Source organism: Lacerta agilis, chromosome 14, assembly GCF_009819535.1.
Source record: "Lacerta agilis isolate rLacAgi1 chromosome 14, rLacAgi1.pri, whole genome shotgun sequence".
Lineage (NCBI taxonomy): Eukaryota > Metazoa > Chordata > Lepidosauria > Squamata > Lacertidae > Lacerta > Lacerta agilis.
The window spans coordinates 35,062,427-35,083,919 of record NC_046325.1 but is presented as its reverse complement, the minus strand read 5'-3'; the positions used below and the strand labels follow the sequence as shown (position 1 = coordinate 35,083,919).

Sequence of the window (21,493 nt, the reverse complement as noted above, 5' to 3'; positions counted from 1 at the left end):
AGAAACTTACCTCCACTTCTAAAGGGATAGAATTATGGTTAGAAACTGAAGTTTCTGATGGCTGATTTCAGGAAAGCAGCAATCCTTTAAGAGACTCCATTGAAGTAAGTCCCAATGAACTTAACGGGACTTGCTTCTGAGTTGACAGATATAGTATTCCATGGTGACTCATTTAATCTTCAGGGTGGAAACCAAAGGCTGAGGCTCCTTGAAAGGGAGGAAACCAGTAACAGGAGTGGGTACTTCTGCTGTTCCCTCTAGAGCTCTCTGTAAACAGGAGTGACCTGAGAATTATATAAGGAAGCCAAATACTTGGGAGGCATTTCCCAGTTTAAACAGGAGCTGTTGACTTGAGGATAACCTCCAAAAAAAGCTCAATGACATAAAATGCTTCTTTGTGGCTAGAATCCCAAAGAGCCCCACAGGTGTGAGACCCGTTGTGGGTCCAGATCCTGGCCTGAATGCATCCAGCTGGAGGGGCAGAAATAGTTATAAATTCCAGTCTGAAAAACTTACAGGGCACAAATGATTTCTGAAGGTTTCCAAACTGAATTCGGAGTAATCCAAAAACCAGGAATTACCTAAATCAGGGATGAGAAACCTGTGGCTTTCAGATCTCCTCAGACTCCCAACTCCCATCATCCCAGATTATTCTCCATCTTGGCTGAGGCTGATGGGAATTGGAGTTTAGCAGCATGTGAATGAGAGTCACAAACTGCTAATCTCTGGGTTGGAGTCGGGAAGACAGAAATTAAATCTGTGTGAATGTTTACAGTGTTCAATGCCTGCTTTTGAGCTTCTCCATAGCGTAAGGTGCTCTAGGCAGAATAATGGTGCCCGCAGGGTCAGAATCGGGAAGTGGAGGAGAATTACAATATGTTATATGAAGAAACAAGGCAATTTCCCCAGTAGCTACAAAGGGAAGCTCGATTATGGGCGCAAGTAGGTTCAGAAGTTGAAGTTGTGGATCAGGGAAGGTGGTGCTAGTCTGACACCTTGTGGAAACAACCGATACTACAGGAGCTCAGTTGAGACTGCCACCAAGATCCAGAGAGATGTTTCTCCAGAAAGAGAGGTTTCCTGAGAGAAGGGAAACGAGCATAGCCCCAAGGAAAATGTGGGGAGGGGAGGATAACAGAGCAAGAGGCAAATGACAATGTTAAGAGGAGGTGTCGGAAGCTGAAGGGTTAACAGGGTTTAGTGAGCAGGAAGAGTCTGTGGCAGAGAGAAATCCAGAATTGGAGACAGAAGCTGAAGCAGGAGTGTGAGAGGAGGAAGGCCAAGAGGCAGAGATGAGTCAGGCTGGTGAAAAGTCATGGGTGTCTTCTCCTCCTGTTGCAACAAGCTCCCCTCCCTCCTGCTCTCCCAGGACCAGGAGAGGCATGAAGTGGGAGTAGCAAAGGCAGGCACACAGATGCAGTCTCAGAATGCTTGGGGGGGGAACCCTGGAGAGGAGGTGACTTAGGCAGCTGTGGAAGTGGGGGACCTTCAGTCTCCACAGCTACCTCATGGGGCAAGACCTACCAAATAACACTTGCTGCACTCATTGGGCCTGGCACCCCTGTGCATATTGTGTTTGTTTTTTCCTAATACAGTTGTACCTTGGAAGGCAAAAGGAATCCGTTCTGGAAGTCCGTTCGACTTCCAAAACGTTTGAAAACCAAATCGCGGCTTCTGATCAGCTACATGAAGCTCCTGCAGCCAATCAGAAGCTGCAGAGGCCCCGTCGGACGTTCGGGTTCCAAAAGAATGTTCGCAAACCAGAACAATCACTTCTGGGTTTGCGGCGTTTGAGAGCCAAAATGTCCGAGTTCCAGGGCGTTCGACAACCAAGGTACGATTGTAAAGAGTTAACCTCACTTACTCTGTGTGATTTACTGCTGGCTTGCTCCTGAGCACTGCAACCTACTTCATCAGATGCACGAAGCCTTGTTTTAAGTTGCAGGCTGATGTACACTAGGTTGCTGGGGCATGGGTGGGACTGAGAACAGTGAGGTCAGCAAAAAAAAAATGAAATGCAGAAAAGCAGCCATTGATAATTATGTTGAAGTGGCTGTGGCTGTTCACAGAAACCCCACACAAATGGGTTGGAGTTGATAATGCAAAGATCCTGGCATTGGTCAGCTAATTCGCATGTGTAAGTGTTGCTGTTATTTTACCCTAATTCGAGCCACAGGACAGAGCATTAAACCTCTTGGTGAATTGTGAAACCAGCAGCTTCACAGGTGCAGCCTCTCTTTGAAGTTCCTTGTTCCAGGAATGCCCACCTTAAGGTGAATTACAAAGTGTCCTGTGAGGTTGAAATGTCCCCCCTCCCGCCCACTTTTTTTTGGATACTGGCATTTCTGATGCTTTAAATACTTTCTGTTCACAAACCATTAGCACCCACTGCTTGCTACATATGCATACACGCTGTGTACCCTGAAGACTACACCTTCATTTTTGTTTCTCACTCAGAAATAGCAGGGTACTTTGGAGAAAAGTACACCCATTTGTTTCAGTCAGCAGTGGGGGGGACCCCCAGGGGCCATCTAGTCCAACCCCCTGCAATGCATGAATCCTGCCCACAGCTGTCCCTAGGTAAGCTTGAACCAACCCAAGGGCTGCATTGTATAATGGTAAGCCTTCTGGGGGCAGCATGCCAGTGGTGTGGGTGGGAGCACAGAAGAGAGAGAGACAAAGCAGCAAATGAGAATTTAGCCTCTGTATACAAGCAACCTAGTTTCTACGCACACCCTTACACGGCTGGTGAGGGGCACCTCTCAGGAAAAGCATGTGTGCCAGAGGAAAGGGTGTGGATTGTGTCGAGTCCTGAGGGTCAAGTAGAAAGAGGCGTGGCGGGGCAGAATTGGCACCAGGGCCTGGGCTCCCTTGTCCCTTGTTTAAATAGAAGCTGATGGAAGCACCGAGCCATTTTCCTCTGCTCCCCTCTTGCTAGCTCAGGTCCTTTCCGGTCCAAAAAATCAACGGTATTTCTAAAGGGTGCCTTGCATCTGAAACAAGACTCTTTCTGATCTTCCTTCTCTGACCCAAATTTACAATAAACGTCCCCAATGGCCACCGTCCCATAATGATGTGATGTGCTTTTCTACAACCTTTGTGGAGCATCATTTCCCACATATCCAGAATGGGTGAACATTTGCAGACTGATGTAAGGCAGAAGAGGAATCGATACACTTTTGGAGGGCAGAAAGATGCAGTCCCACGATTTGGCAAGCAAAAGCAAAATGGCTGCCCGGCCACACGCTTTTTGGAATCAGTGTTGCTTTCCAAAACTCACCTGTACATATGGAAGGGAGAAGTTGGGTTGGGAGGGAGAGAGTCAGGACACTTCCTGAGCTGTTGCTGTTTCACACGGTGGCAAACTTGGGTTGCACAAGTACAGTGGATTGGGAGGTCTTGCGCAACAAACCCACTTCCCCAGAAATAAAGAGGCTTCTGGGGCCTCCTGCTTTGTCTTACCTTAGGCAGCTTTGTCCTCAAACACTGGTGTGGGCCAAGAACGCATCAGGATTGTCACTGTTTTGTGCATGAGATTCAGCAACATACCTGTAAAAAAGGGCCTTTGCCAGCCAGTGCAGATATACGGTTCTGAGGTAGACAGGCCAGTCATCTGACTAGCCATAAAACTGATTCCTACATCCCTAAGGAACTAGCAACCGACTTGAGTCTTGTCACATCCAACCCACTATACTTCAAAAATCCTCGAGAGTTGGCATTCGTTTCGAGAGACAATAGAGTGCGCCTCCAGGAAGAAGAAGAAGAGTTTGGATTTGATATCCCGCTTTATCACTACCCGAAGGAGTCTCAAAGCGGCTAACATTCTCCTTTCCCTTACTCCCCCACAACAAACACTCTGTGAGGTGAGTGGGGCTGAGAGACTTCAAAGAAGTGTGACTAGCCCAAGGTCACCCAGCAGCTGCATGTAGAGGAGCGGGGACGCGAACCCGGTTCACCAGATTACAAGTCTACTGCTCTTAAACAATACACCACACTGGGTTGAAGTCAAGCCACTGGAGAATCACACCCTGCCTGTAGCTGCAGAGACTGGCAATTTGTAAATGCTGCCTCCTGCGTTGCTTCTGATGAATTCGCAGCACTGAAGTGACCTCTCAGGGGCGTACGCCTGGGCAGTGTGTATGGAGGTCCTGGGCTGCCCAGACAACAAGCCCCCCCCCCCCTTGGCCTCGCTGATGTGGTCCAAAGGCAAGCAGAGCAATAAATTTGGCACCAGCTTGGCTGCAGGAGTTGCTGAAGGGGCGTTTACAAAGCGCTGTCCTACAGAAATATCGGACTTATTCTATGCAGACTTAAGCACCACCTAAACCTGTTCAGATCAAACCTCTCTTCCTTCCTTTGACTTCTGATGGCAAGGACTTGATTCCTACTATGAAGGAGAGCGAAGTGCTGGGTGGTTGCTGGATGCTGCAGGGACAGGTAGTAACCCCCACTCTGTTCTCTCTAAGCCTCTAGCTCAATGGTAGAGCATATGCTTTGCATGCAGAAGGTCCCAGGTTCAACCCCTGGTGTCTCTGGTCAGGGCTAGGAAAAAGCAACCCTGAACCTGATACCCTAGAGAGCTGCTGTGCTGCAAGTCAGAGTAGACATCACTGAGCTTAGACAGACCAATGGACTGACTCAGTAGAAGGCCGCTCCCGGTGCCAGTGTCAAAGTAAGGTTAAAATGCCAAGCAGATCAGTTTCATTGTGTGCAGATCAGCCTGATGTGTGTGTGTGCTTACTTTTATCTTATCTTGTCCTTTGCCTCAAGCAGCAAAACTTCCTGAGGAGGTGAAAGGGAGGCATCTAGGGATGGGAGCTGAAAGTTAACGGGCTGCTGAGTCTCTCTAAGCCCCACCCAACCGAGGAAAAGCCAAAACTGATTTGCGATTCCTGCATTGTAGGGGGTTGGACTACTAGGTGACCCTGGGGAGCGCCTCCAACTCTACAGCTTTGTGGTTTTCCATGATTGCATTCAATGGGGGTTTGCAAGGTCGCTCCACGCACCTCCCCGCCCCCGCCCCCGTTGCCCTTTTACATGCCCCAGGCCCACATTTCGTACCTACTGAAACCCGGGAGCGATTGCCAAGGGGGGAGGGGGTTAAAGGGCGGCGGCGGATCATTGGGGCTGGAGCAACCCTGGGGGGGGGTGGCGGCAGGGGTAGGTGTCTTTCTGCCGTTGGTCGACAAGAAGAGGGGGCGCCCGGAGGAACCCGCCCTGCCTTGCTGTAATGTGTGTGCGGGGTGGAGTTGTGGGGGGGGGGAGAGAAAAAAAACTGTGGGAAGAATGGAACTTTGTGTCAACGTGGCGCCGGTCGGCCAGTCCCGGAGCCCCTCGGCCACGCCCCTCGGCCGACGGCGACCTCCGATTGGGCTCTGCGGGGATGAGGGGCGTCGCCCTGGAGGGCAGGAGGGCGGGGCAGGGAGAGACGAAGCCGGGCTGAAGATGAGACGGGGCGGCACTTGCAGAGGGAGCATCCATCGCACGGGCTGCGGCTACTGGTGAGCTGGGCGAAGGGAGAGGCGCGCTTGCAAGAGGTTTGCATGCTGGGGCTGTGGGGTGCGGAGTTAAATGCAAGGGGCGCTCAGAGGCGTGGAGGAGAGGTGGGGCGGCTCGGAGACTTCGGAGAAGGGGAAGGGGGAAAGCTTTAATAGAGCGGGAAACCCGTGAGAGGGAGGGCTGTTGTTAGAGACACGCGGGCATTGCAATGCACGGATTGTGCTTTTTTTCTTTTTTTGCAGGGTGCGAGGTAAGTGCATCCTGATGGGTGCTGAGCTTGCAGATTACCGCTTGCAGATTGTGATCCCTCCCTCCTTCCCGCCCCCGCCAGCCCCACAACTAGCCTCTTGTGTCCCTCGGAAAAGAACAACGTGGCTGCGCTGCGCTTTGGGTTGTTGCGGCTTTTGGGTCAGAATTGGTGCTTGAGGTTGGCTAAAGTAGAGGGCACTGTTAAGACACTCTTTGGGGGCGGCGTAGGAGGGGCTGTATTGGCCCAGAAGTTTGCTTCAGACCCGCATCCTTTTCCTTTAAGCCACGGACATCTCACGTGGTGCCTTCTGTTGGTCTTCTCTCAACTCCCAGCAGCGAGCATGGCCTATAGTCAAGGATGACCACGTTGGCTATTCTTTTCCCCTTTAGTCCTGGGGTTAGACATGCTTCCCTTCCTTTCTTCAGTGTGGAGTGTAGTTATCAGTGTCCCCTTAGTGTGAAGAAGTGTGCATGCACACGAAAGCTCATACAAAGAACAAACTCAGTTGGTCTCTAAGGTGCTACTGGAAAGAATTTCCTATTTTGTTTCCTATTTTGTTTCCCTTATTCTGAGACACTGTCTTTGTTTAAAGTTGTGGCTTCCAAAGTCTTTGCAGTGTCGGAGGGGAAAGTTGCTTGTGTTTCCTTTTCTCTGTCTTTGGCATGTTAGCTCTGCTTCCCTTCTGAGGCAGGTTGCTTTGTATATCTGGAAGGGCTCGGTTTTCGTTTTGCACATTTCACAGCAGTGCGGTAGTCTGCAAGTGTGGGTTAGTGAAGAGCAGTAGTTGGGAGATGGAGGATAGGAGTGTTGTCCAGCTTGTTTCAAGCCCCGAAGTTGCCTTTGCTGGTGGTTTAAATAATTTGGCATCGGATGTGTCTTCTTTGTACCGCAGCCCAGGAAGTAATGTGTTGTTCTGATTCTGCTGTCACTTTCTTCCTCAATAAGCTTTGTTCCCAGCAAAGTGGGGACAGCTTTAATTCAGATGCCTCCAGGAATTGAACATTCTGTATTTTGGGCAGCACAGTTGGGAACTGGCCTAGTTCCCCTATGCTGCTGGGATTACTGAATTTATTCTTCTCCTTTTTTTAGTTTGCCCTCAAAATAGCAGACGCAGTCCTTGTTTCTGAACTTCATCTCTCACTCCAGGTCCTTAGAGCTCAAGAGATCCAATGGTGTTCTGGGTTAAAATGTATGTAGGAGAACAGATTACAAGCTGGGACTCCTGGGTTCTCTTTGTGGGTCAAAACTCCCAATGCTCTCTAAAAGAGAAACTTGTATGCATGGCTGGGTGAAACAGAGTCAAATAAGGTGGAAACTCCTTGTTTCTTTGGTATGGGAGAGCGGGAACAATTGATGGGCTTGGGGGCGTCTTATCTGTGGTGTTCAAGAGACAGTGGTTAGAGTGTTCGACTGAGGAGAACCAAGTTCAAAACTGAACATTGGATGAATGTACGCCATTCACTCTTATTCAGCCCATCCTACCTCACTAGGCATTGTGGTGATGAAACTGGGGTGCTGGTTTTGGGAAATAACCATGCATGTGGTCCTGAGCTCTTCGGGAAAATATTGAGAAGGCTGTGTGATGTTTGCTGCCCCCCATGTATACTCTTCCAGTAGAGATTCCATAGACATCCTCACATTTGACTTTCTTTTTCTTTTTTAAATAATTTTTTATTATTTTCCAAATATACCAAATTACTACCAATTCAACATCAAATACACATTACATTATCCATTGCTCTGCCGAGCTATGACTTCCCTCCCCCTCATCAGCAGGTTTTCTAGTCCAGTTCTTGTCGCGCAGTTTATATTGCGTCCATATTAAACTATGTCAAAGGTTTATTCCAGTCCTACTAGTGTTTTTAAACTTCCTCTATTCAATCTTAAGTACTCCACAAATTTACTCCAATCTCTTTGAAACCTCGAGTCCTCCTGGTTTGACCCTACCGGTCAGTTTTGCAAGTTCAGCATATTCCACCATCTTCGTCTGCCACTCATCAATCGTTGGTAACTCCTGTAATTTCCACTTTTGGGCAAGCAATATTCTCGCTGCTGTTGTCGCATACATGAACAATCTTTTATCTTTCTTAGCTATTTCATCTCCCATCAACCCCAACAAAAGGGCTTCAGGTTTTTTTGGGAAAGTATATTTAAACATCTTCTTAAGTTCATTGTAAATAGATTCCCAAAACACCTTGACCTTATTGCAAGTCCACCACATGTGATAGAAGTTCCCTTCTTCTTGTATACATTATCATGCATTCTATACATTTTTGACAATTTTACTGGAGTCAAATACCATCTATACATCATCTTATAAACACTCACATTTGACTTTCAGCTGCCTCTTGAAGACTCCTCCCCACCCCTCCCCACAAACAGACCTATGCAGTTGTTTAAAATCTTCTCAAGTAGCCAGTCATTTTAGTAATTGTTTTCTCCTGCATTGAATGCTTTTGTTTTGTTTTTAATTATACTGCTGCGTTTCTGAGAGGGCAATATATAAATGCTTATATAAATAACAGGAAGAAACTGTAATAAATAAATACCTGTTTAAAAGGAGTGTAGTGGGATGAAGCATGTAGCAAGCATTGAGAATCATAGAATTGGAGAGCTGGAAGGAACCCGGAGGATCATCTTAGTTCAACCTCCTGCAGGAATATGCAGCTGTCCCATACGGGGATCGAACCTTGGCGTTATTAGCACCACGCTCCAATCAACTGAGCTAAGTCAGATGATTTTGAAATGTAGGCAGTGGGACTTCCTGGCATGTGAGGAACTGGAATAGCATTCTTTCTCCACCGTCAGTTACATTGCACTTTACGGAGTATAAGAGGACAGGTCCCTGCCCACAGGAGCTTACAAGCTAAAATTGACACAGGGCAGATGACGGAGAAAGGGGTAAACGGGGAAGCAATATTTAGGTTGCTTCAGTTGCACGTGCTTAGACTTAGTTATGGGCTGAGTTGTAACAGGGCGTGGGAACCAGGGGTGTGCGCCAAAGGCTTTGTGGGGGGAGTGGGTTTTGAGAGGGCGTTTGAATGAAATGAGAGAGGTGGGTCCAGGACAGGTGTTCTCGAAGGCAGTTCAAAGCATCTGGGGCAGCAAAGGAGGAGGGACAGAGCTTTTTGAGGGAGCAGAAGACCTTTATATGTTGGAGGGGGGTGAAGCTAAGGAGCAAAGATATCTGTTCGTTAGAGTGCGGTGCTGATGTAATGCCAAGGTCGCAGGTTTGATTTCCGGGGGGTGGGGGGGTTGGACTAGAAAGATCCTCAGTGCCCCTTCCAACTTTGATTCTATGAAATTTCACAAGGCAGTATGCCAACCAAAAAAAATACAGTATTGCAGTGAAAATAAAGAAACACCAGTAAAAGCTGGATGTGAAAGAATCTCAGATTTGAAAGTCCAGAGCGTCACAGTTTTTAGAAGGCACCTGAAAATGAGCAGAGGCCCTCCTGCCAAACTTCTATTGGCAAGGAATTCCACAGGAAAAGGGCTTACCAGACTAAAGGCTTGGCGCCTGGTAAAGGCTAGTCAAACCGGAGGGGGGGGCACATGGGACCCCAAAAGCCAACAGATGGCGGCTAATATTCCCTTGTCACCTTCCTGTCTTGGAAGCGGTGTGGAATGTAGACCCATTTGGAGCAAAGTGGGCTGGCTCATGATTTATATATGCACCATGTGTGTTTCTTTCCTTACTGACCTTTTTTCCTTGTTCCCAAGTTGTGTACAATGGCTTGGCAGAAGATGCTGTTTTCCTCCTGCCTGTTGACTGTGTGCCTCACGTGGGTCTTGGCCAAGCCTCCCCCCGACAAAAAGGACCGTGTCCACCATAACCAAGACTTGAGCGACCACCCTCACGATGACAACCAAGATTTCCAGTATGATCACGAAGCCTTTCTGGGCAAGGAGGATGCCAAAACGTTTGACCAGTTGACTCCTGAAGAGAGCAAACAGCGGCTTGGGTAACTGGAACTCGGCTGTTGGGTGAAGGGTTTTGCATCTTGAGGAACTGAGGGAGGAGAAGCAAGCTTCTAGTCCTCTAGAAGTGTGTGGTTGATGGCATCTCATGGGTTAAGTGGGGGGCATATGAGTAGCTTTCCCCATGTTCTATGGGTAAGGCTTTAGTGCTTTGTATGGTACATTGCCCATCTTCACAAGCTAGTGAAACTAGAATACATTTTGCACAATAAGCAACCTTAACTAGCATTGATTTACATCAACTTTCCACAACCTGGTACTCCAACTCCCATCAGCCCCAGCCAAAGGTCAGGAATGATGGGAGTTATAGTCCTAAACATATAGGTTGAGGAAGGCTATTTTAGACAGATTGCATAATCTATGTGTTCTTGATACAGAATGTGGGTCATCCCAATGTCATTCACAGGCAGTTTTGAAGCACCTGAGTATTGCCACTTGCCTGCCACTAGGGCTTCCAGCTCATTGCTGATATGGCGGTTAACCTTTGACCCTTTCCAGATGTTGAACTCCAGTACGGCCCGTGGTCAGGGCTGAGGGGAGTTACAGTCCAGCAACATCTCAAAAGCCGCAGGTTCCCCACTCCTGCTTAATAGCATAACACAAGCACCCCATTACGATTAGACAGACATTATGCAAAACGCGGTAATTTGAGAAATGCGCAGTGCCTTAAATTTCATCGCATTGACCACAGACAGTGCTTGCTTTCATCATGTTACCCTCTTTTATTATTGGCCAAACACACACAAAAGCGTGCTGCAGAAGCCCTGTCACACATTCCTCAAATGCGTAAATGGGCATAAAGTGTTCAGGGGTGGGAACACATGGTTCTCCCTGCTTCCTTTAAAGGAGCCCATAAATGGAGCCCATAATCAATGGTAATCTGAACTCAATTCTTCCCAGACCAAGAAAGTCCTGAGGTAAACTGGATTTTTTGCAGGCGTTCTTCAATTTAAAAAGCCAGTAATGGTGAACATGCTTCCTTGGAAACTAGTGTATCCACGGTTACCAACCTTACCTTGCACACACACGCGCGCGCGCGCATGGAGGTGTTCCACAGAATATCCTCTTAATTCACACAGGGCAAGTGGTGAGGCTCAAAAAGCCAGGCCAGGCCCCTGTACGAACCAAATATGTGGCCTATGTATACCCTGGAAACTTCTAGAATTCACAGCAGTTCCTGTGGCAGACATGTTGGGAGTACCTTAGCACAGGAAAGGCCTGGCTTGAGGCAGGACGTTTGAAAGCTATAGTTCTCTTCACTATGCCACACTGGCTCTCCACGTTCCAGGCAGAACGCCTCACTGCCCAGTCTGTTTTCTGCTCCGCCGGGCAGAAAACCTGATGCCTTAAGGAAACTAGTTTGAAATGGCTGGGAGGTCTCATCTCTAAAATTAAGTTTGGGGCCTCTTTGGAAGAACACCAAAGACTGGCTTAGTGGGAACACAAAATCCCTCTTTGTGCATCCAGAGGAACGCATGTGGGCATGAAATGTGAGGTTGGGGGGGGGGTCAAGCAGGTGTGCACACCCTGCTCCACCCTGGACATGGGTGGTGCTTCCCATTATAACACATTGAACAAGTAAACAAGCTTACTTGGTTTTGTTTCCAGTGGGCACTTTGAATTTCATCCTGTGCCACACAGGTGTAATTTTCCAAAAAGTCGACCTTAGAATGCAAAATTTGAGCACATAATTGCGGTAACTCACGTTACACATTTTGATAGTGTTTGTAGGGCACAAACTGTAACATAAAATTATAATGTTTACATGATTACATTGCATCTATTGCCTAGAAGGAAAATGCAGAAAAGTTTAATTCTGAAGCTCCAATTCAGGAAGATATTCTAAAAATAACTTGTTTTGGTAACTCACGTTACAGCTTCATCCTCAATAATTAAAATCAATCAATACCAATGAAAAATGTAATTGGAGCAATATAAACTATTTGCAATCAAAAGATGACATTTTAAGCTTTCAGTATACATATTACAATAATTGTTTACATGGTTTGAATAGATTTTATCTTACCTTTAATGTATGTCTAACTTCAAAAACAAATTCATTTGCAACATGTGCTACATTCAGGTGGTGGCCATCTTGGAATGAAGCATTCTGGGAATAATTTGTTTTGTTGCCAAAACAATTTGATACGTGTACACAAACTTAACATGTAAAAAACTTTATTCAGACTTAAATTAAGAGTTTAAATAAATAAAGAGGACAGCAAAGGAAAAGAAAGAGCAGTGGATGAAAGAAAAAAATAAACACTTTTGCAAAACTAGCTAAATCTAGGAGCTTTACATTCACACCAAACAAGGATCCTCCTCGCAAGTAATTCAGCGTCTTGGGTGGTCAGAGAGCAAGTAAAGGACAAGGAAGGATGACAAAATGTTGGCAATGTTCCATTTTTAAGAGCTTTGGACCCTGGTTGCTTCAGATTGGAAACTGGCTCTGGCCAATCACAGGAGTTGCCCATAACCCCAAAAAATGCAGAGGGGTGAAAGGAGGAGGAAAACCAAGGTGGCAGAGGCAGGAAGGTGGGGGGGGGGGACAGCTGTCAGAGTCAGAGAACAACTTTTACTTTGTGTATTGGGAACGTGGTGGAAGCTACATGGTCTGCCTGCCTCTAGAAAATGGAAGCTGAGTGAATGCAGACCTTTAAAGGCTGGGCGTAATGCCAGATGCGGGTGGCGCTGTGGTCTAAACCACTGAACTTCTTGGGCTTGCCGATAAGGAGGTTGATGGTTTGAATCCCCACAGAGCTCCCGTTGCTCTGTCCTAGCTACTGTCAACCTAGCAGTTTGAAAGCACGCCAGTGCATGTAGATAAATAAGTACCGCTGTGGCGGGAAGGTAAACGGCGTTTCCATGTGCTCTGACACTTGTCACGGTCCTCTGTGCACTAGTAGCGGTTTAGTCCTGCTGGCCACATGACCCAGAGAGCTGTCTATGGACAAACACCGGCTCCCTTGCCCTGAAAGCGAGATGAGCTCCGCAACCCCATAGTCACCTTTGACTGGACTTAACCGCCCAGGGGTCCTTTAACTTTAGCTTTGCCTGCCTCTGAATACTAGCTATTGGGACTCACAAATAGAGACATCTCCATTGCCAAAACAAAATAATAAATAAATAAAATCCTTCCAGTAGCACACTTCTTCAGTTCCTGTTTTGGAACTTCTCAAAAGCATCTGGGTGACCAACTGAGAGAACAGGAAGTTTGACTAGATTAGCTGGGCCTTTGGAGTGATCTAGCAAGGCCTTTCTCATACTAATATTACGGACGTATCTTGGCCATTTCCCTGTTCTCTAAGCCTCTTTGTTCTTGAACCAATACCTTCCCTCTGCAGAAAGATCGTGGATCGAATCGACCGGGATGGGGACGGTTTTGTGACTCAGCCTGAGCTGAAGGAATGGATCAAGCACACTCAAAACCGCTACATCTACGAGAACGTGAACAAGAACTGGAAGGACTATGACAAGAATAGTGATGGCCACATCACCTGGACTGAGTTCAAGAACGCCACTTATGGCTACTATGAAGGTGTGGGCGGAGGAAGTGGTGTGTGTACACACAGGAGAGTGGGAAGGGTGTGTAGCAGATGTAGGCCACCTGGGAGATTTCGGCAGGTTCTAGTTCAATTCTGGAATCAGGTGGAAGAGCTGTTTAGCAGGAGGGAATGGCTGGCATTGTAGCATATATAAAAAGCAGCTTGTGTCCCGAGTAGTGTTGTGGAGCAGCCCGAGACCCCAGGCCAAAATATGTCTACATTATTTAAGAAACTGGAGTGGATGGTAAAATGTTGGTTCATGCTTCCCCCCCCCCCCAACATCATCCTGGAACATTGGGAGAGGGGAATGCACCCACCCCACACCAAAATTGTAGAGGATATTTGAAGAAAGTTCCTCTTTCTAAGAGGGCAAGCAGAAAAAAAAGGAAAATCTCAGAAATCTTCTCCGGTGTTGGGGGAAGGCCTTCTGAGGGATGTTAGCTTGGCTCTGCCTTAAATGTCCAGTTATCTGGGGATAACAGGCTCCAAATGCTCTCTGATCTGTATCTAGTGATTCTAGCGAAATTGGCTGATGGGCACAAGGACAAGTGCTCAAGCTAATCTGCTTGCTCTCCATCACTTGTTGCTAGCAACCTAGTTGTAGCTGGCCAGGGCTCCCAAGGCTGGCCTGCTGCCTTGGGAGGGAGGGCAAAACATTGGCCTCTCTCTGCTTTTGGCAGTTTTGTCACCTCCTAGTGCCAGCTCTGAGGAAGCAAGCTGGCTGGCTGTGAGAAGCTAGTTTCATCTCCCAGAAATGCAGAGGACTCACGGGCTGGCGTCTGGTTGAGAGAGGGCTACATTGGTCCCATTAACCATCAGCATTATTTAAAAAAAAAAAAACAGATTTAATGGCACAGTCGTATCATTGGTGCTACCCAGCTATTGGGCAGCAGTGGGGGAAACCATTGCTGAAACAATGAAAAGGTTGGTGCCAGGCAGGCCTTCCTAGAGAGAGCATTTCATTAAACAAGGGGCTACCACAGAGAAGGCTTGTTCTCTTGTTGTCACCCTCTGGGCCGCCCTTGAGAACGGCCTCGGATGATGATCTTGGATTTGTCGGAACACGCCAGGGGGTCACACGCAGCCCCTGGGATGAGACAAACCCCTCTGGTGTTTTGCTGATGAAACACAGTCCCAGGACACTTATAAATCATCAGCGACACATATCTTGAAGACTATGTGCAAACGCTTATCAGCAGAGTTTAGCAGAAACAAAGTGCAGTTTTGGTGTGTGCATTCTAAGTATTTATTAAGCGATATATACAGCACAAAGCAATCATGGCGTCTCTCCTCTTTCTTCTCCAAGAGAGAGAGAAAGTAAGTACAAAAGTACAGTAGAACGGAAGAGATAAGACTAGCTTCCATTCTCACACGTTCCAAGTCTAGAAAGTAAACACAGACATATGATATAACCATCACACATCCAGCAACAGAGGAGTGAAATGCTAACAGGGTCCTGGCAGGTTCATAGGGGGAAAGCTGAACATCTGCAGCAAGGACTGCCAACTAGTCGTGTAAAATCCCACTGTGATTTAGAACCCTGGAAGGTCAGGGTTCTAGATCGTGCAGGGAGCAGAAATAGCTCCCTGCTGCAGATGCAATACTCCCAACGGGGAGAACCAGTGATGCAAGCCCTTGTTCTCCACCCCACCCACCCCAGTGTGTGAATGCCTGCGCATGACACAGCACCTTTGGGCTTCACGTATACTTCTTGTCTTTGATGCTGTTAGGAGAGGAGTTTGGCGATCTAGAAGACAAACACTCCTACCGGAAGATGCTGGCCCGGGATGAGAGGCGGTTCAAGGCAGCTGACAAGGATGGGGACATGACCGCGACGAGGGAGGAGTTCACGGCCTTCCTCCACCCCGAAGCGTTCGACTACATGAAGGACATTGTGGTGACGGTGAGGCTGGAGATGGTGAACTCTTGGTGGGAGGAGAAGGCTCTGGTAGACTAGGGCTGCACACACTCTATGCCTTTACAAAGCACACCCGAAATGTATTTCCCCACCCTCAAAGAATTCTGGGCATTGTAGTTTAACCCTCACAGAGTTACAGTTCACATAAAGCGTTAAACTACAGGGCCCTGAATTGACTCTTCCCTTGTGGCTTTCAGAGGACTAAGCCAGCTGGGGGTCCCTGCCAGGGGGTCTCGTGCATCCCAGTCGACCAGGGACTCCTGCCCTGGGCCTCAGACAAGCTCTGTACAGGCTTAGATGGCAGCCATTTTGTGTCACTCTTTGTTTCCCTGCATCCAGTCCAAAACCTCTTTTTTCCTCTCCACAACTGGCCATGACTTTTTTGTGGGGGGGGGGCTACTCCACCACTACCACGAAGTCCTTCTAGGTGAGCTGCTAAAGCAGGTGGGAAGCAGCTGTGGCTCAGTGGCAGAAGGTCCCAAGTTCAATCTCTCTGCCGTCTCTAGGCAAGGCTGGGAAAGAACCCCATCTGAGACCCTGCCAGTCAGAGCAAGCAATACTGAACTGGATGGAGCAAGTGACGAGAATGGTCTCTATTCTGCATAGCAAGAAACCCTCTAGTTCTCCCCAACTCCACCCCATTCACTTTTCAGGACTTTCCTGCGTTACTGTGGGCGTCCCATACCAAACAGCAAGTAATGATTACAAATCACCGTTATTTCTTGCGTTTCGCTGGGCTGTGGTGTCCTCCATGCACAAGTCTCTGTGGGGAGGAGGATGCATCTCCTTTTATCATGATCCATCACACTGGTGTAAGCTGCTTTCCTCCCCCCCCCCCCCCGCAGGAAACCATTGAGGACATCGACAAGAACGGGGATGGCTTTGTCGAAGTAGAAGAATATCTTGGTAAGGTGGAAGGGCAGTGAATGCACAGGTTTTGTTTCTTTGCTCATCTGCCTAATTTGACTCCTAGGAAAGTGCCCTGGTCGTAGGACAGAGCATAATAATTATTATTTAGAACAAGAGGAAAATAAATAAATATTTATTTATTTATTTTTAAAAAGTCAAATGAAGTAGGGTGCTGCCAGACTGTCAGTATTCTGCAGGAGGGATTCAACAACTACAGAAATTTTGCAGGTTGAAGCGACAAGGAAATGGCATGGAAAAGTAGGGAGAAGAGATGATTAATGGGAAGACATGTAAACACCCCACGAGCAAATCGAGAGGAATGCTTACTGCCATAGAACCACAACAGAACGTTCAGTAAAGACTGGGCATAGTCTAACCTCCGCATAAGCATTGCGCAAGTAAATCAGAATGATGAGTGTTGAATAGAATGCCACCTGGAGGAGCCTATACAGTAAGAACGGCAACACAAAAAACCTCCCAAATCTAGTAGAACGTGTAGCTTAGCTGATTTGCTAAGGCAAATCGAGCCAGTCTTTCCAAATCATGCTGAGTGTAGCCGGTAGTTGTGAAAGGCTGTCCTCCATTTTCATATATGCTATTAAATAGTGCCATTGTTGTCCATAGTCATTGTCCAGCCTTTTTGCCTCTCTCAACTAAGTTGTTGGTTTCTCTGGGGCAGGGTTCTTGTGGGGAGAGGGAGAAGGTTGTCTGCCCCTTATTGAACAAGGGCTTGGAAAGTAATAGTGAAGTTGGAAATACAAGAAGAAATTAGGAAATTTGAAAATCTTGAGAAGTGGTTGATCGAAGTCAAAAATATGTATAAGAGATGAATATTATCGGATGTTTAAAAGAATGTATGTAAAACTTAATAAAAATTATTTATAAAAAAGAGAGGGGCCACTTGCTTTGGTCTTCCCAAAAAAGTAACACCTCACTTATTTATTTTGCTTATTCTTAGCATTTGTATCCTGTTTTTCCTCCAAAGAGTTTAAAGTCGTATGCATTCCTTCCCCAATTTCATTCTCACAATAACCCCGTGAGGATAGGATGAGAGACTTATGACCAGCCCAAAGTCACCCAGTGAGCTGCTTGGCAGAGTTGGGATTTGAACCGCTGTCTTCCATGTCCTAGTCTTAACACACTAACCACTACACCAAACCAGCTGTTTTCTTGTTTTCTGATCAGGTGACATGTACAGTCCTGAAACAGGGGAGCCCGAACCTGACTGGGTGAAGACGGAGCGACAACAGTTCTTGGATTTCCGGGACCTCAACAAAGATGGCAAAATGGATCGGGAGGAGATCGGGCACTGGATCCTGCCAACAGACTATGACCACGCCGAGGTGGAGTCAAAGCACCTCCTTATCGAGTCGGACAAGGACAAGGTGAGGGTAGAACCAGGCACGGAAAGGAAACCAGAGAGGGGAAAGCACTAGGATTGTTTTGCTTTTAGCAGACAAGGAAAAGAGAGAAAGATGGGCGAGTTACAGGCAGAGTTGGATGGGGCGAAGTATTAGAACAGGAGAGATTAACACCTATGAGCAGGTAACATGAGCTGGAGCTTTTTAATTCCTAGTACTGATAGGATGGCTTTCATTCTAAATCTCCTGTCCTGTAAGTGGGAATTTAGAATGGATGAGTCTCAGCAGAAGGGATGCTTAATCCTTTCCCCACCAGCTATTTCTCTGCTTCCAAATTGTGCTTGCTTCCCATGGGGTTGTCTATATGCCGGCACCTTTATAACGCTGCAGGGGAGTGAGCCCATTTGGTGGAGACGAGCAGAAGCAGAGAAATGGCAGGTAGGGAAAGGATTAAGCACCCCTCCCCTAGGCATTTTCCCCACTCAAAATTTCCTCCTCCCATAGTTACCTTCCTTACATAAAAACAGAAGGGAGACTCTTGACAGCTGGAGCTGCCATCCCCATACTTTCTCATCCGAATGAAGGGAGAACCATTTTTTTTTTGAGGGGGGGTGTGCCTCACCATTCCTGACCCTGGCCTAGCCAGAACTCCTGCTGTTGCTTGTCATAGCCATTCTGCCTCAAACCAGAGGCTGTATTTCTTGGTTTGCGGAAGATGGAAATGGGACTGTGGTTGCTAAGCAACCACAGAACATATTTCTTATCTCTGGAAAGTCAGAGCTAATGGGCTTGATCTGGGGGGGAAAGCACACAGTCAGACTCTATCTATGGGTACAGGTCTGGCTCAGTTTTGACTAACAGGGGAGAGCTCTCCTGTTTTGAGTATTCCATTTTGGCACAAGGCTATAAACAAATCCAGTTTCTGGGGCAGGAAATCTAGATCAACAATGTTTAGTCCTGCCTTTGCCAATGTCAGAAAAGAAACAGATTTCATCCTAAGGAGGGAGATTTTCAATCTGCCCATCAAATGAGCTCATTAATATTTGGACTAACTATGCTTTGAAGATACCTTTTTGGTACCCTCTGCTGAAAGCCTCTGCACTTCTCCCCAAGGGAGAGTTGAAAACAGGATCTCAAATAGGTGTTTTTTGCACTTGGGGTTGCAGTATCTCTTGATGGGGAGCAAACAAATTTTATCAGGCTGTCACAGGTAAAAACAAGTGAAAACCATACATATTTTTTTAAAACTGCACATAGTTAAAAATATATGGCACTTATATAAACTAAGGACAGAAGCAAGCTAAATAAAATAAAATGCCGAATTCCCTTTATGGGGTAAACTTTGCAGCAGAAAGAAGAAATCTAGCAATGTTGTTCATGCCAGACAAATATATAGGCCAAATACCATTCAAAAGTCCTTCCTGGCTATTTTAATAGGACAGGAGTAAACAACCTATTCGCTTATCTCTGGTAAAAGTTGCATACAAAAAGGGCATGTGTTAATACCCCAAAACATGTATTAGTATCCCAAAACAGTAATCTAGAACAGCAGAAGGAAGGCGATTAAATCTAGCCCTAAATTTGTAAAGAGTTAAATCGGAACATTGAGGATTTAGCAGTAAGCATAATCTGTCTGCCTTCTAATATAGTGGACATCTTGTCCAAGGCTGTGGCCTGTAGCCGGCACTGTGGCAAGCTGCCCAAGTTCCTCTCGCAAGTTTTCCATTATATAAAGAGGCAGGAGGGAAGCTTGCAAGTAACCAAATTAGCATCCCTTAGACCACCCTCCCACTTCTCTTCCTCAAAGAAAAATACATGCCTACACAGGTGTACGTCCCATGGAGTTCAGTGTGGAGTATAACCAGGTAGGTTGGTAAAGGATTGCAGCCCTGCTAGATCGGACCAAAGGCTCCTGTTCACACACCAGCCAGCCAGATGCCCATGGGAAATCTCCAGGCAGGGCATGAGTGGTGCTGTCCTGCCCTTGATCCCAACAACTGGTATTTGAGACTCTAATATAGCTATCGGGACTTGTGGGCATTGTTAGGTAGAATTCACAGAGGGTAAGACTAGCCCCCTTTTTACAGCTGCCCAAGTTGGAGGCCATCTCTACATATTGTAGTGAAATTCCAGAGTTTATCTAAGGACCTAAAACAGCAACCCCTACACAAGGGATGGGGAATCTGTGGCCCTGCAAATGCTGATTACCCCATTCCTTCGTCCCCGACTGCTGGCTGGGGCTGATGAGAGTTGTGGTCTAGCAACATCTGGAGGGCTGCAGGTTCCCCATCCCTGCTGGACACACTTAACCTAGGAATAGATCCTACACACATAGGATTGCACATATTCTCAAAGCACGCACATAGGATTGCAGTAAGTCTTAAAACGACGGAATGGTAGAAAGTTTTATACAAGGTTCTTTATTTCCTGGTTGTTGAATTGGGGGGGGGGGAGTGCCGTAGCTAGGAACTATTAAGTGTGAGGGTGGCATTCCTGTTTTCTCTCATCTTCCTTCAAATCTTGAACAGGTAGCTCGAATGATTCCAATAATCAAGTCCCTTAATACGTAATTGACTAACAAGGCACACATGATTTAGGGGTGGGGAGTTCAGAATAAAATTATCAGGGGTGTTAATTGGGTTGTAATTCTGTCCTTCTCTGCTTGCCTCCCGTTTCTCTCTCTCCTCCTCCTCCTCCCTTTCCTTCCCCATCGCAGGATGACAAAATAACCAAGGAAGAGATTTTGGACAATTGGAACATGTTTGTGGGGAGCCAGGCCACAAACTACGGCGAAGACTTGACAAAGGATCATGACGAGCTGTGATCCAAGCGGGAGGGAAACATACATTAGAGCATCCTCCCGCAACTGAGGGCCAAGGGGTGGGGTGGGGGACAAAGCACACTCCAGAAGGAAATTTTGTTCTTATTTATTGGTATGAGGGCCTGCTTAAGCTTTCTGAGAAAACTAGTGGTGGCTGGCATACCTGGGTGGGTTTTCCTTTTACACTCCATTCTTGCTCGCCTGCACACTCCCACCTCGACAAAGCACTGTGAAGCTTGCTACACTACAAAATTGTGTCTTACACTCCAAACGACTAACAGAAGGCGGCAGCTTAAACGTTATTTTCAACCCACCTCCCCTGGCTATTGTGGCATTCAATCTATTCTGCAAGGGCTAATGTTGTGTTCATGTTTGCGGATCTCAAGGGACCCACTGACTCCCTCATATAGGCTCCTGCTCCTGCCTCTCTAAGGGGCAAAATTTTAACACACACACACAGTGCTTCCCACAAGCCGATTTTACCTTTCTAACACTCATCTGGGACCCTCTTGAGGGCGCTGATGACCTGAAGAGGGTCAACTGAGAGCAGAAAACCAACAGCTAGTAGTGCGTACTAAATCTCCTCCCACAAGCTACTTTCTGTTGATGTAAAACCGCCGCGGGCGTGTTGCCTGCAGCTCTGTTGTAATGTCTAGTTCGCCCTGTGACTTGGGTTAAGCATTGCTCTCTTGAGGTTCTGTGGTTCCTCTATGTTTCCCCTTCCTCTCTAGGATGGCAAGCTTTCACGGGAGGAGTTTGTGGAGTTTCTTCGGCAAAGTATCGCCAGCGCCAAAGACTATGAAGAAACAGTCAAGACGCTGAAGAGCCACCAAGAGCTGTGACCTCATGACTGTAACACTCTGGATTATTAATAAAACTATTCCCCACCCCCTCGATTTTTATGTGGTATGGACAGACTAAGGTGGAGGGCCAAAGGGATAACAAGGCTATGTAGGACTAAGCCGAGAGAAGAGCTCTTTCCCACCCCCCTAGAAGTGTTTGTTTAAAAAAGGACACATTTCCTAATCCTCATTCCAGTTTAAGATGGAGATGGAGCTGTTCACCACAGTTCTGAAATTTTACAAAGGCAACAGCCCACAACCCACTTACTTGAGGGTAGGGCTGGGCGATATGTTGTGGTATCAGTTTCATAATTATTTTACCTGGCAATATATAGCAAAACGTGTTGTGTTCTATGCAAAAATCACA

The 21,493-nt window shown here is 47.0% G+C and overlaps 1 protein-coding gene across 4 annotated transcripts; it reads left to right on the top strand.

Annotated features, from left to right (window-relative positions):
• The first annotated feature begins 5,429 nt into the window (after positions 1–5,429).
• On the top strand, positions 5,430–21,176 carry RCN3 (reticulocalbin 3). 4 transcript variants are annotated; one of them, XM_033169343.1, is made up of 7 exons: positions 5,430–5,501; positions 9,473–9,714; positions 13,075–13,268; positions 15,006–15,178; positions 16,039–16,099; positions 17,288–17,487; positions 21,016–21,176. In XM_033169343.1, exons 2-7 carry the CDS (start codon positions 9,482–9,484, stop codon positions 21,124–21,126), a joined length of 972 nt encoding a protein of 323 aa, XP_033025234.1. In that variant the 5' UTR covers positions 5,430–5,501; positions 9,473–9,481; the 3' UTR covers positions 21,127–21,176. The 4 variants fall into 4 exon arrangements, with proteins under 4 accessions (XP_033025234.1, XP_033025230.1, XP_033025231.1 ...); XM_033169339.1 differs by having other exon boundaries at positions 20,180–21,176; XM_033169340.1 differs by lacking the exon at positions 5,430–5,501 and adding an exon at positions 5,515–5,537 and having other exon boundaries at positions 20,180–21,176.
• Positions 21,177–21,493: the final 317 nt, after the last annotated feature.